The sequence below is a fragment of the Pezoporus occidentalis genome, unplaced genomic scaffold (genome assembly GCF_034315485.1).
Source record: "Pezoporus occidentalis ecotype Australia unplaced genomic scaffold, CSIRO_AGI_Poc_V1 ctg36, whole genome shotgun sequence".
Taxonomy (NCBI): domain Eukaryota; kingdom Metazoa; phylum Chordata; class Aves; order Psittaciformes; family Psittacidae; genus Pezoporus; species Pezoporus occidentalis.
In genome coordinates, this window is record NW_026915591.1 from 1,370,886 (window position 1) to 1,385,108 (window position 14,223).

A 14,223-nucleotide genomic window follows, 5' to 3' on the forward strand; every position below is an offset into this window, starting at 1 on the left:
AGGCATCCCTCATCCACAGCTTAGCAGCAGTGAGAAGAGCTGCCAGATGCCTTGAGGTACAGAAATGCAACATGTGTTACTGTAAAGACAATACTGCAGACCCAGCTCTGCTGGAGGAAGCCCCTGATGAAGCTGGTAGCTTTAATGAAGGCTCAAGCAAAATCCCAACACACTGCACTATGCCAGGCAGTGCACACATCCTTCCATAACACATAGATGCTCCTCCAGCCTGCCAGCAGGTACTATGCAAATATCAGCACAGAAGGCAAACACTTCCCCGTGGGGCTGGGAAGCTGGTATCAGTGGTGAATGGGCCAGGGAAGTACACTGAGGAACATGGCCACGCACACCACAGTTCCTTGGCAATTCTTGCCCATTAACTTCATGGCTGGGGATGTAAATGCTACTCAAAGGGGTTTTGGCTGTCTATCACCCACATGCAGCATGTGCACTCCTTCTCCTACTGTTGTATACCAAGTGCATACCAAGCATGCAGCAGTTTCTTCTGACAGGGCGATGCTACAAGGTTGGTGACAAGAGAACAAAAGAGGTTTACTGTGTCCATTTTTACATATAGCCCAATGCTCCCTTTCTGCCTGTTAGTATGTTTGCATTCCCGCTCTATCAACAGAGACTTCATAAAAGGTCTCCGCTGGTAAGAGTACCTTGCAAGCTGAACAGAAATTCATTTGCTCTCCTTTCCAGGCATGCCAGTGTCTTGATGGTTACTTCATCCCAATGAGAATTAAAATTCTGAGACTTCCACACAAGCTGAGCACAGGCATATAATGGAAGCGTTAAGTCCTGCAAGTGCCACCATATGGCCAATCTGAACTTGTCACCATGAACTACGAGAATCACTTCAGGGACTAAATGGAGAGCTCCCCTAATCTGTCCATCTGTCCCAGGACATTTATTGGTTTAAAAAGGTGAAATTGAAGTGTTTGGAGGAATGCTCTGTATTGACACATTGGCTCAAGAATGGTTTGGTTTCATGTTTGTTATCATACAGCCATACGCTGTGCTATAGAGAAGATAAAATGTTACTCAAAGTTTCAGGGTCAGTCATGGAGACATCAGAAACCACAGAATTGATACTAGCTATAAATCTCATTTATACTCCATTATGGATACAGATTATTTTATACTCCTCCTACCTTCTCATTTTACAGCACATGGAGGTGCTGTAAAAATAAAAGTTTCTACAAGTAGTTTCTTCAGGACCAAGACAAGATAGCCTCCCTGTCACAGTCAAAATCAACCATTTCTCTCCATGCAGCATTCTCCCACCTCAGCTGCCTCAAAGCTCCCGCAGCCCTCTGGTAGTCCTGCCCTGAAGCATCTCTTTCATCTTCCCCAAGAAATGAAGCAGTGCTCAGTATGCTGCTACAGCAGCAGTTGTGCAATGCTGCAATTTCTCTTCTGCCAGACAGCAGAGGTTTCACAGCCCCTGTACCATGTGTCACAGGCTCTGAGCTCCCTGGAGCCCACCCATTCTATATACCATATGAAACTGGTGACTGTGGGTTCTTGAGATGGTGTGCGGCTGTCTGGACTGTGATGGCTTCATGCAATGGGACCAACATGATATTCTGCCACCACTCTATTTTCATGAGCTTTTTCAACACAACTTAAAAAAAAAAAATTAAAAAAAATTTATTTAAGTTTTTTTGCAAAAGCAATTTGAAGAAAAAGGAGACAGTTTGTCAGCACGGGACATTACAATCCATGCTCACAGCTCATCTTGCCTCCAGCCCAAGGCTCCTTTGCTCTGCTCTGCTCCCACAGGAAGCCAAACTTATGGCACATCAGTGATCGGTTGAACTGCTGCCTCCTCCCCAGTACCTGAACTTAAGAAAGGCTACCCAAAAGCACAGGAAGATCCTCCTCCCAGGTACCCCCAAAGCATACCTGTGACTGAGGTGGAAATTCCAGTCAACTGAAGCCTAATTTAATTCCTTCAAACCACCACTAAGGCAGGGATCTTGAAACAAAAAGTTGGAAGGTTGTAAACAGGGCAAAATAAACCTTTAGGACCATACACAGATTCTATTGTGAGTGTCCAGCCTGAAGGTTAGTGATGACTGAACAGCTGAGAACAGCTGATCTGCAAGCCAAGCCCAAGCAAGATGGGTTCGGTGAGGAAGGAGATGTGCTACACCCATGCTGCAAAGTGCTGAACCTCCATGAGTATTGAATCCTAGAGGACCAGCAGAGCCCAATGGGCTGCCTGATAACCTAGGACCACTGAGGGAGCTGCTTCAAACCATAATCTGTCAAGTCCTTTCAAGTTCATTACTCTGGCCCTGAGCACAAAGTTGGTGGAAATCACAAGTAGAAACTGGCATATTCCAGACCTTTTTTGGGATTAAGAACATGGGAACGAGCATAAAGCATCATACCAACTCTCCAAGAGCTGCAATATCCATTTAGATATCCAATACTGGGAGCTATGCTGATGCTCTAGGCAAATCCGCATTAATGTACCTCAAAGCACCACCATACACTTGTCTGAAGGTAAAGATTTAAGACATCCCAGGTAGACAAACAAGTGCTCTGCTGTCACAGACTACTTGAGTAAGACTGACAGATCTCTCTTTAAATATTCTATCAGTTCCTTAGCACATTTTCCTAAAGATTACTAGAAATGTGCCACGTTTACCTCAGTTTTAAAATGGTGCATTTGATCTGCATTTTAAAATTGCTACAATTCAAAACTAACACACAGCAAAATATGATCATGAAAAGTGCTTGAAAATTGATATGTTACCCTAATATCAGAACAGAAAAAGTGCTGTTATGTAAGAGAGTCTTTGTTTCCTACACCATCTCAAACACAAAGGCACCTAGAGACAACTGTTGCAAGACTATCTGCTAAGTGTTACATCTTAAGAAGGCATCTTCTGTGCTTAATTATTCACAGCTCACGGTGTCACTCTTCATTCAGATCTCATTCTTGATTAAGATCCAGCACACTCAGCAGTACACTGTCACAGCACAACCACCCGCCTTATCTGTCCCAAAAGCTAACTAAGCAAGAGAGTGTCTGAGGGTGGTTACAGGCAAAGCAAAACCTTCAGAGAGAAGTTTAGACCAACACTAACTTGATGTTAACCTTACTATTTCTGGCTTACTAATAAACCCAGACAGGCCATGAGACCCAGCATCCTCCTCCCAAACTGTGATAAAAACCCAGACATAACAGTGAAATGGCATCATCTCAGTAAGGCTAATACTGAAATGATCATGATGGTCTTAGCTCTGTCAATTATAATAAAGATGTTAAATCCTTTAAAAAGAGGTTATTGCTTAGATTATGCTGGTTTTTGTTTTAATTTCAACTGATAGTATTTTCCATTTCATGATCATGCAGAAAATCCTGAATTTAAAAAATAAACTCATGGCATGGTCTTCCAGTTGCTTTTAGGAAAGAGACTGAGTAAAGACATAGCACTAATATTAAATGAAATGTCATACACTTTTGAATGTAAGAAAGGAACATTATAATTATATAAATATGACTGACTACAGAGGTAGGCCAAGAGTCTATCACAAATTTCTCTGCATTCAGACATAGGGTGAAATACAGGCTTGTCTTAAAACAGGAGACTCTCCTAAGAGCAAAAATGAACTCTTACCACACTGCCTTAAAATTAAGCTGCAATTCAACACATGCAACAAAGAAATCACTTTGACGCTTCTTTTTATGCAGTTACCATTAAAATTATACTACATATGAGTTCTTAATGCTTTGCCCTCTAACCATCAAATAAATTAAGACATTTGGTGTCATAATACAGAAACAAGTCATAACGAAAAAGCATTAACTTCAGTGTAATTTGACTCTCAATAAATTTCAACAGAACTGAGAAGTTACGTCAATCTGTTTCTGATGGTCAAGTGCACTGGCCTCTAACTTATCTCATACAAAATATTGAAAATGATTTTCTTACCGTGCTCCAATGACATCAAAGAGATGCTGCCAGCGATCATTGATTTTGTTGAGTTTATCATTTATTTCTGCAACCCGGCTCTTGTTGCTAGCCTTTATTAGCTCATCGCCCATTTGTTTCAAATTAAGCTTATTTTCACTGAACAGATTTATTTCTTCCATGTAATCCTGATAAAATACACACAAACATTGATTAATTCCTGGGCAAAACAAAGCAACAAAACCAAAACAAAACTATCAGTTTCTTTTCCCATGTGTGTGATTTGAAGTCAGGTTTGGCTTGCCATGGCTGAGGTTTCTACATTAGCATGTAGAACTCTTTCACTTAAAACAAACTAAACCAAAACCAAACCTCAATGGAAAAGCACTCTCACAATGAAGCCACTATGAAAAACATAAGTAGCTTAAAGACTTGCAAGTGCCAGGAGCAAGTATTCCTAAAAATAGCAGTTTAATGTTCTAATTTTGTGTCTGCTTTCCTGATTTAACATAATTTTTCAATCAAGCTACCTCAAAAGAACCCAAATTCAAGTCAATGACAGCTTTATTTTGCTCGTATTATCCAGAGGAGACCTGGGATTACATATTGAGACATTTAAGCCATGGGGAGGAACACTGCAACAAAATAATGGTTCTGTTTAAAATCAAGCTAATACAAAAGTATTAAAAAGCACTAACTAGCAAGGAGAAGGGGGAGATTAACTTCTTGTTTGCTCTGGCATAACACCTACCCCATGCTTCCATCTTTTCTTTGCCCTCTGAATACTATTTTTGTAATTTCTGACAAGGGTGGAGGTGCTGAGAACAGTGAGAGGCTCCCAGGACACAGCTGAGCACCAGCAGGGAAAGCTCTGAGCAGTGCTGGCACCCAACAACCCAGACCCCCGCCCCCACCATACTCACAAACATCACGCTCCATGCCTAAATGCAGTCAGGCAGCATTTCTGTTTTGCATTATGCTCCAAGTCTGAACATCAAGAAGAAGGTTAAGAACTGATCCTAGAAAAGCTCATCTTCTCCTAAAAGCTTGTACATACTGGTTTTATATCATGTATTGCTTTTGAGAGCCAAAGAAGAAATGAGGAATGGTGTCTTTATAATGAGCTATCAGACTGCAATTGAAGAAAAGTGGCATTACTACTTACCTTTTGCAATTTGTCTATCATGTCTTCAATGCTAACATCTGCAGTCTGCAATACTTTGCTTTCCATTTGTACCAGCCAGGCGCACAGCTCCTTATTCTTTTCATTGAACACAATCCAGGCATTGAGCTTGTCCTCGATCTCCTGCTTGTGGAGAGACACCTATGGATAAACACACACATCAGCTGCTGGCAACATCTTTCTCAGGAAGGAACCAGCAATTATGAACCTTCTAATTTCTAGTCTGCATTGATAACATTCCATTTTGCAAGAGTAGCTTTCTTTTCAAAGCCAGAAAGCAGATTGTTACTGCATCATTTTGGATAGCAGGGCAAAAAGTTGACTAGCCAGATTCTCTCCCTCAGAAGAATTAAACTGAGTGACAGCTTTATACATAATGAGCTTAAATAACAATTTGAATATTCCTCAGTGAAAACCTGAAAATGCCAGACAAAGAACTACTACATATTGTTTAGTACGGTCTCATTTATAACACAAGAGAAATAATAGCTAGGTAAGTTCTTATTTTTTTGCAACTGTAAGAGAAACTTTGCAAGTACTGACTGTAATTATTTTGTTTATATAAAAACTTCCCTCTTTTCTTTCCGTTTGCTCACCAGTTCTTGGAGAGCTTCCAAAAAATCAGCATCAAAAATCTATCCTTTTTATTGAGAACTATGGATTTTTTTTTCCCATTAAAATTACATTTGCCACGATGGATAAACAAATTGTCTAGACAGAGAAATTAAGGTCTGATGCTGCCTGAACCACCAAAGTTAGTATCACTGCTCCAACATCTCAGAAAGAAGCACAGTCAGTCTTCTACTAGCTAACAGTACTTGGTTTTAGCCTAGGGGTCTTAAATAACACTTTTTTATTCATTTACCTGTTTTGATGGATTCCTGTACTAAGATATATGGGACAAAGGAAGCGAAAAATGGTCGAAGTTCTACTAAAATAAGACAAACAACTAATCCTTTACCCTTGACAAAGAACTCTGTGTAAAGACTGAGCATTTTGCTTGCCTTGGCCATAAATCGCCACTCTAAATATCACCCAATGGCAAGAAAGACTCCCTCTTCACATCTCATGTGCACCATATACATGTGACTCCTCAAAATTCCACTAGTGATTCTGCTAGGCTAATCTCTAACACTATTTTGTACCTCAGGGTCAAGTTAAGTGTGGAAGCAAGAACAGCTCCACATAACACCAGGATCAAAACATAAGGCACCAAGTGATCTTCCAATATATTGCTTTTGTCCTTTAAATTTCAACTTCTTTTTTTTTAAGCAGGGAATGGAGAATGAAAGTGATTCTGAATTTTTAATGCTGATATAAGCAAAGAGGTGGGGAATGAAAGTGATTTCTGAATCTTTAATGCTGATCTAAGCAAAGAGATGAGCTAAAAGCACTGTGTCTTGGGAGACCATCTTTAAAGTTCTGAATGGGAAGAAGTCTCCTGGAGACCTCAGGGACCTCAAAAAGCCTCCCTAAGAAGGCCTCTGCTCTGGGATGCTCCCTCATTCCTTCAGCCTCAGAGGTATGAAGGGTAAATCCTTCATCCTTCTTCTACCACTTGCAGCATCTCATAGAATCAAAGAATAGTTAGGGCTGGAAAAGACCTTAAGATCATTTAGTTCCAACCCCCAATCTCCCTTGTGCTGAGACAACTTAACTTGGTCTGTGGAATAAGACACTACGCATGTCAGCAAAACCACTGTTACAATCCTGAAACAATCCTGACTCAATTTTTGCCTGCTAAGCATGGACAAGGCAGGATTTTAAGAGCAAGAAGCACCTTTTACCTGGCTAAGAAGTACAGACTGGGGGTAAACCAGGAAAAATCTCCCAGACAAGTGGCCCCTTCGAGCCACTGCTTTGAGCACTTTCTCCTTGGACCAGGTGCTCTGGTACCAGCTCCATTTTGTCCCCACAGCATGATGCAGGAGCAACCTGAGCATTCCCAAGGGAGGCTAAAAATTCTATCAAGGTCAGGTGCAACGTATACCCTAGTGTTCGTTAGGACAGGGTACTTGAAGATATAAGAAGTTGAATCTTTGACCGACATGTAGCTTGCAAGGGCACCTATGTAAACACTAATCACTTGCGTGCATATGCTCACTAAGTGTACAAGTGTCCCTGCCCAGTCTAGCACAGGCATATGCCTGCCCTGCTCTCATGGCTGTGACAGATGCAGAGTGGTTCCGTCTGAACAGCTTTCACCTCTCTGCATCTATACTGCAGATTTTTCTTCACACAGTACATCCTGACTCCTCTATTTTGTTAGCCAAAGCAAAGCAGTCATGCTAGCAGCACAACCCATCAAGTCTGCTTTCATACCCTTGTGTCTAGCACTGAGCATCGGCGCAGGCTGAGCACGAAGGCCCACCAGGGCTGTGTAAACATTTCAACTCTTCCCTCCACTCCAGCACGGAAAAGATTCCTCCCACTACAGACTTCTGTGTGCCTAACAGAGTCACATTAATGTCACCCTTTTCTTGTCTCCAAGTCAGACCGAACTAAATGTTGTTCCCTCAGGAAACTAAAACGGAAATTTTGAATAAAATCAGAACTTTAAATTACTACAGGAAATTACTACTTGGGTGGAGTGTAGTGGGGTACATGCAAAAGACAGGTTAATTTTCAGAGCTGCTCACAACAGTTGAAACAGCATCAGCAGATGACCAAAAAAAAACAATAAAGTTCTCTCACTTACAGGTTCAACCACAGATTTCCATTAGGAAAATGGTTCAGGCATTTTGATTTTTAAAAAAATGTTCTATCTCAGGATGGGGAAGGTGTCTCTGGAATTATTTTCAGAGTTCAGAAAGAATTAACACAGAGAAAGCTGGCTGTAGATAAAGGCAAAGCCCAGTTTAAGCCAAATAAACTAAGTTTTCTTTCCCACTGCAGTGCAAAACAGAATCCAAACACCTAACCCAGATTACTATTTTCATCACACCAAAGTTTTTGAAATAAGCACAGCTGTTCATTACTCTGGCAATATTCCCACCAAGACTGCTTTACCTTTGGCCAATTAAGGCTTAGGCACAAAATGCTAACTCCCATAATTACTGCTTTACAAAGTGTAAAATAAAAGCTATTGACTTGTGAGTAAAAGAGGCAAGAGTCTGGCTTGTGGGCGTGTAGAGCCATCCAGCCTAACTTAAGACCCCGAAGTATTTTACTTCTTCCAATCCTGTTAACAGGGTAAAGCAAACACACAAACTGCATAATAATGTCCTGAATCAAGTTCATGTGACTTTGCTGGTAAATGCTCCCCAGCAATTTTATACGCAGCACTAAATTAAGTGTAATATAGCAACAAGCCACAAAGAATGCAAATGTTTTGCAGTATTGTACTGTTACAGAAAAAACAAGTGAGGTCTTAATGTGTTTAAACCCAAGGAGCCAGCATTTAAACACATCGAAGTTTTCTTTAGCAGCTCTCCTGGCATTTTTTTTAACATCAGATTGCATGACCTCCCCCTTCCTCTCCCTGCCTCATACCCTCAGGCAATTCCTGTATTTCTCCCTCTCCCCTACCTCCCTCCTCCCTCCCGCTGGCAGCCCAGAACAAAGCCACCTATTTCGGTAAACAGCTGCATCAGAGCTCTGCGCAATTCAGGCATTCACTAGTTACAAAGGGTTTGCAAAGAAGAAAACTCAGCAGTCTAGGTCCAGGAAACAAGGGCAAACTTCAGCCCTGGTCAGCAGTACCAGGAGAAACCACGCTCCCATCCGAGACCCAGTCCAAGAGAAATCCTAAATCCTGCCTGCTAACCCGCTGCCCCTTTGCTGCCAGGCCTTGTGAACGTCCCACTACAAGACTCCAGAGGAGGAGGAAGCCTTACCCGCAAGCAGAGCTCTCCCCACTGCCTGTGCAGATGTTCAATGTGCTCCTTGAGCACCGATGCATCCTCGGTGAGGACCCAGTCCACCAGCTTCACCGTCCGGGCTTGCACCTCCTTCATACTGTGGGCCCAATCTGCCAGCGACTGCTCCAGCTCCTGCATGGAAACGCACCCAGAACAAGCCTTGGCACTAAGCTCCTCTAGTTTCCAAACCTGCTCGTTAATCCTCTGCCCGGCCCGTGGGGGAGGAGAGGATGGGAACGTGCACAGCACATGCAGGCTCTCCGGTGGGCTGAGGGCCAGCTCCGAGCCCCCGGACTCCAGGGCAGAGCTGTTGAGGAGTGTGGTAGCACCGCTGCATGATCCCTGCAGCCCCCCATGCTTCACGGCAGCGTTCGGGGTGTCACATCCCAGAAGGCGTGCGCCCACTTCTTTTTTTCTATTATTTAGGCCAAGTTGCTTTCCACCTGCATTTTTTCCCCAATTTCAGCTCATTCATTTAAATAAAGTAAATTTGGTTCCCTTGTCTAATTAATGATTTAACAGGCACTTCTATCAGACTGTGGAGATTTCGAACTGCTCATTCACAGAAACAGTCTCTTCTCTGTTGTTCCTCCAACTCTCCTTTCCCTTTATAACAAGTTTATACACTTTCCTATCAGTGTTAAAATTGTCACCTAAAAAGCAGAGACACCACTGCACACATCTGGGAAACATGGTACTCTACACACCAGGTACTAGTCTCACGTTGCAAAGCAGTTGCTGGGAAGTGTCACTGGCTCCTCTAACAAAAACCAGGTCCTACAGAGGATCCAATTTGTCTCATTTCAGAGGGCAAAAATGGCGAGTGTTTGTATCAGGAGACGTGTGCTGGGTCCAAGCTCCGTGAGCATTTTCAGAGATCTTTTGAGCCTGTCACCTAAATCATAAAAGAACTCTGATCTGCTTCAACGCTGGAGGAAAAAAAAACCCACAACCTGAAACTAAAATTTACTGGAGCTCACGACAAATCACTCCCTATGGATGTGCAAATATGCATTTATATATCTTGACAAGGGCTGAATCTCTGCATTAATTGAACTAATGATGGAATTTCACGGGACTTTGTATGAGCCTTGTATAAGGTCTAGGCTTATAGAGAAAAACAGCTTTATTCCATAGAAAAGTGAAATGCAGGGAGAGGAAAGAAGGTCCCCCCCATGCCATTTTGGCCCTTTTTTTTTATTATACTGTGACACCCAAGAGTAGTAACTGCAGTGGCACTGTCTGACCCTGATGCCTCTGCGGCTAAATTTCTCTTACTAGAGTCAGGGGCAGGAGCTGTGTGCTGCCATCTCACAAATAATTCAGGGCTACAGCAAGACTGCTGCTGTGGGAAAGGCTGCCAGAACTCACAAAGAAGATTTCAGACAGCTGATAATGAGTTCAAAGCCTTGGCTCGTTAATAAGCTTATTTGTTCCCACTACACAGGTCAACAATTCACTTCATAAAAGGATGATGAAAGATTGACCAGTCCAGACAAAATGCCTCCTACCACTTGGAATTACTTTCCTTGCCATTTAATTTTCAGGGTGCACTATGGGTTGCCAGGGTTTTTGCCACTCCCTTACTCTTAATTTTCCTTTTCTTTAATTACGGTCAGATCCCACAGGTGTGCATGGTGTTCTGCAGACATAGAAAGTCTCTTGCTTGAGGAGCTCCCTGTTCAAAATGGACTGAAAACAAAAAGGGAGATTCAGCCACTAGGACAGCAGCAAATTGAGCTGAGACCAGGAGCTTTTTTCCTTTTGTTTAAGGAACTGCTTATTTTGTAAATTAAGACTGTGGAAAGGGAGCAGAAGCAGGAAAAACAAAAACCAAACACTACTATTCTTGTTAGCAGCAGTCAGGATTGTATAAAGGAGAGAAATGCACTGTCACTAAAGACAGGTAAGAAAGAAAACTGATTTTACAGGGATCAGGTGTCCTGCAAAGACTACATCTATTTAAATACAATAAGGCAGTTTGATACCTTCATGTGTTCCTTGGCTTTGTAGAGCTCTTCATGTTCATTAGGAAGTGGATCTTTTACTTTCTCCTTTAGCTCCTGCAGCCTGCTTTCTAATTCCTTTGTTTGCTTTTCACAGCAGTCCCAATTCTGCTCAAGGAGACACAAGGAAGTTATAAAAGGTGAAGATACTTCAGTATGACATACTGAACCACATGGATATGTTGCAAAACAGCCTCTTCAACCAACTTAAATAAACAATCATGTGCTCTGGTTATTTGCATTTTCTTTTCGTTACATACCACCCACAAGAATTTGACTCATGGATTTACAGAACTTGAACCCTCTCTTGTATTTAAGGTTTGCCTTACAAAGCATTTTTGCCCATCTTGTTTTCTCCAACCCAACAGGTGTTAAGCGTAGTCTTTGGTTTTGGGATAGTACTGATGACACCATGTGAGTTGTTAGCCATGAAAGAAAATTCACTGCTCTAAGGAAATGGCTACCCTTCTTTTTAGAGATGCAACAACAGGAGTATCAAAACCATCTAAGCTGAATTTTAGCTCAGGCTTCACAACCCAAAACAGGAAAGCTCTCCAGGCCACAGGGATCATGAGAATAATCAGAGCACGTACATCCATTGCTGCAAGAAATGAATGGCAACCCATTTCCTTTGGAGAATCAGGGGATCAGTTTGCCGCAAGCCCTAATGGCATATGACAAGCACTTCTCTCAGAGCCCCTCTGCTGTAAGCAGCAGTTCAGCATTTGCCTTGTTGCTAGAGAGCTCAGCCCTGAGGACAATGGGGCAGGGCAGCTCTTGAGACCCAACGTCAGAGAAGCAGGTGCTGCTCCTCCCTGGGGAGGGCATCATGTACCTGTATGGTACTGCTGAGCTGCATTATCTTCTCCTGCAGCAGGGTCTCGGTGTTCCCCCAACTCTTCTGTAATTGGATGAGCTGCTCCTGGAGAAGAGTGCTGGTCTCTGGATCCGAAACAGTGTGCAATTTCTCCCCGACATCAACAGTTAAGGAGTACATGGCTTGCCACCTCTGAAGAATCACTGCCTTAGCCTTTAAAAGAGAATAAGAAAGTTTCTAAGCTTTTCTTAGCAAGCTTTAGAAGCACACACCTGGCATTTCACTAGGGAACAAGTGAAGACATACAAAGGCAGTTTCAAGGCACTATTTGTTCACATTCATGAAACAGTAATGAATAGCTCATTTCCTATCTGCTTTTTTAATTTCAGAAAAAACAAGATTCTTTTTGATCTTATTGATAAAATTGTACAGTAGCTTTTCACAGACTGAATCTATAGAGTAAAACTGCAGCAATTACAAAAAGATGGAAATTCAGTTGTATGAGTTATTCAGAGTAACAAACCAGTTTAAGTTCTGCTAGTACCTCTAGCATCAACAACTAGCACAATTTTTTCAGAGATAACAAGTCTGTTAACCATGACATGTTCCAAGTGAAGTAAGCCATCATTAATACTTTGCTTGAAACACAAATTGGTCTATAACACAAGCAGATATGATAATTGTTTCTTTCTGCAAAACAACAGCAGGAGGGAAGGCCAATTTGGAGTAGGAGGGAGAAGACTTTTATGGCTTTTCTCATGAAGGAAAAGCATGAATGCTAACTTGTAAAATCTACTGAAAATCATCTTCCCACAGCAGGTAAAAATACAGATGAAATAAATATGGCAAGCACCAAAAGGAATGGTGGTAATGTGCTAACCCATCAACATTAGGGGTGCGGGAACACAGTAAATCTCAGACTGTGTCAGTAGCATTCAGTAATATATTTTTTAAGGGTTTTAGATTGCTTTAAGTAACCATCAAGTTCACTGCTTGTTTTTATTTTCCTATAAAACAAAAAGGTGCATAATTAAATTGAAACCCAAAATATACAAAATTAACAAAGGAGAATGTTGGGGTTTTTGTTCTGTTTTTTTTTGTTTGTTGTTTTTTTTTTTTTTCTCACTGCATGTAAAATGCAGAACTCAAATGCTCTGAAGAACTGCTGCCCAGGTCTGTGCATCCTGGAGTGGTGGCTCCAAGGACAGACCCCCTTCTAAGTGCTTTATTCTGTGCTCCTGGCTCCTCCTGCCTGTCCCTGCACACGCAGGACCCATATAGCCCATCCTGCCACGCATATTTCTGCTTCCTTCAGGCGAACTGCAAGGCCTGCATTCAGCAGCCATGTCAATAAGATCCACACATACCTAGAGGGTATTTGTTTACCAGGGTTTCTGCCTAATTTCCCTAGCACCTTGCATTTCCATGTTCGTATCAGTAATATTTTTAAAGCATACAAGGCTACTAAATGACCAGGAAGTTTCCTGGTATAATGAGTCTTTCACAATGTCACTGTTTTCTCATCTGTGCTCAGCTTTAAGACAAAGTGTCAGCAATTGGTTTTCCCCATAAAGCATGCAATCATTTTTTTTTTTCCACCCTACTGGACAGAAGTTGTTTCAGTCTGATAAAAACCCACATATTTTGGATTTATGAAGAGATAAATACGGTACCTTGCAATCGTAAATTAGAATTCTAAGCTGGTAAAGGCTATAGCAGTCCTGGCTCTTCACAGCTATAAGGAAGCTGTTTGTATCATCAAGAAGTCTGCTGAGACTCTGCAGGGAACTCTTGAAGAGCTGCCACTGGTTCATGCGTCCATCAATATCCATCTTCCTCTGCTGAACCATCCGGATGATATTCTGCCACTGTTCTTTCAGCAATGTGAGCTTGGAAATAAACTCTGTTCTGTAAATGACAAATGCTGAGTGTTAACATATTTTGATCTCAAGGCTGCATTTTACAGTAATTGTGACGGATTTCAGTTTGCAACATTGTATGCCAGTCATGATGCTCAACTATGCAAAAAGCTCCATGCAGCCCTAAGTTCACCCTTGCTCTCTGTATTTCATCTTTTATGAAATCTAAAAAACTTTTTATATGATACAACAATGGATAATGCAAGTCATTCCTGCTGTTGCGGTACAGCAACATACATAGTACAGCAATCACAGAAACAATAAGCACTAAACACTTCCCTGAAGAACAAGAAGGTCAATGCAAGTAAGACAAGGCCTGTGATTATGCTGCAAAATTGATCTCTGCTTTTACGAGGCTGTAAGCAGCAGTTCAAACATCACTGTATCCTACAGCAGTGGGACCTGACTGCAAAGTGAAAAGGCTCTGTGTTGTTATTGAACCCATTCAAGCCATTTTTTGGCTTCTTCTACAACATGGTTACATCACTGAATCATAGAATGGTTGG

At 41.8% G+C, this 14,223-nt stretch overlaps 1 protein-coding gene across 10 annotated transcripts in view; it reads right to left on the reverse strand.

Moving 5' to 3' along the window:
- Positions 1–14,223, reverse strand: part of SYNE2 (spectrin repeat containing nuclear envelope protein 2) — a 185,013-nt gene that overhangs the window by 24,226 nt on the left and 146,564 nt on the right. For all 10 annotated transcript variants that reach the window (XM_062630737.1, XM_062630735.1, XM_062630730.1 and 7 more), the window contains 6 exons: positions 13,472–13,706; positions 11,817–12,011; positions 10,964–11,089; positions 8,952–9,107; positions 5,098–5,256; positions 3,954–4,120 (listed from right to left, as the gene is read on the reverse strand). In XM_062630737.1, coding sequence (XP_062486721.1) covers positions 3,954–4,120; positions 5,098–5,256; positions 8,952–9,107; positions 10,964–11,089; positions 11,817–12,011; positions 13,472–13,706 — 1,038 coding nt within the window. The remainder of the gene's footprint in view (positions 1–3,953; positions 4,121–5,097; positions 5,257–8,951; positions 9,108–10,963; positions 11,090–11,816; positions 12,012–13,471; positions 13,707–14,223) is intronic.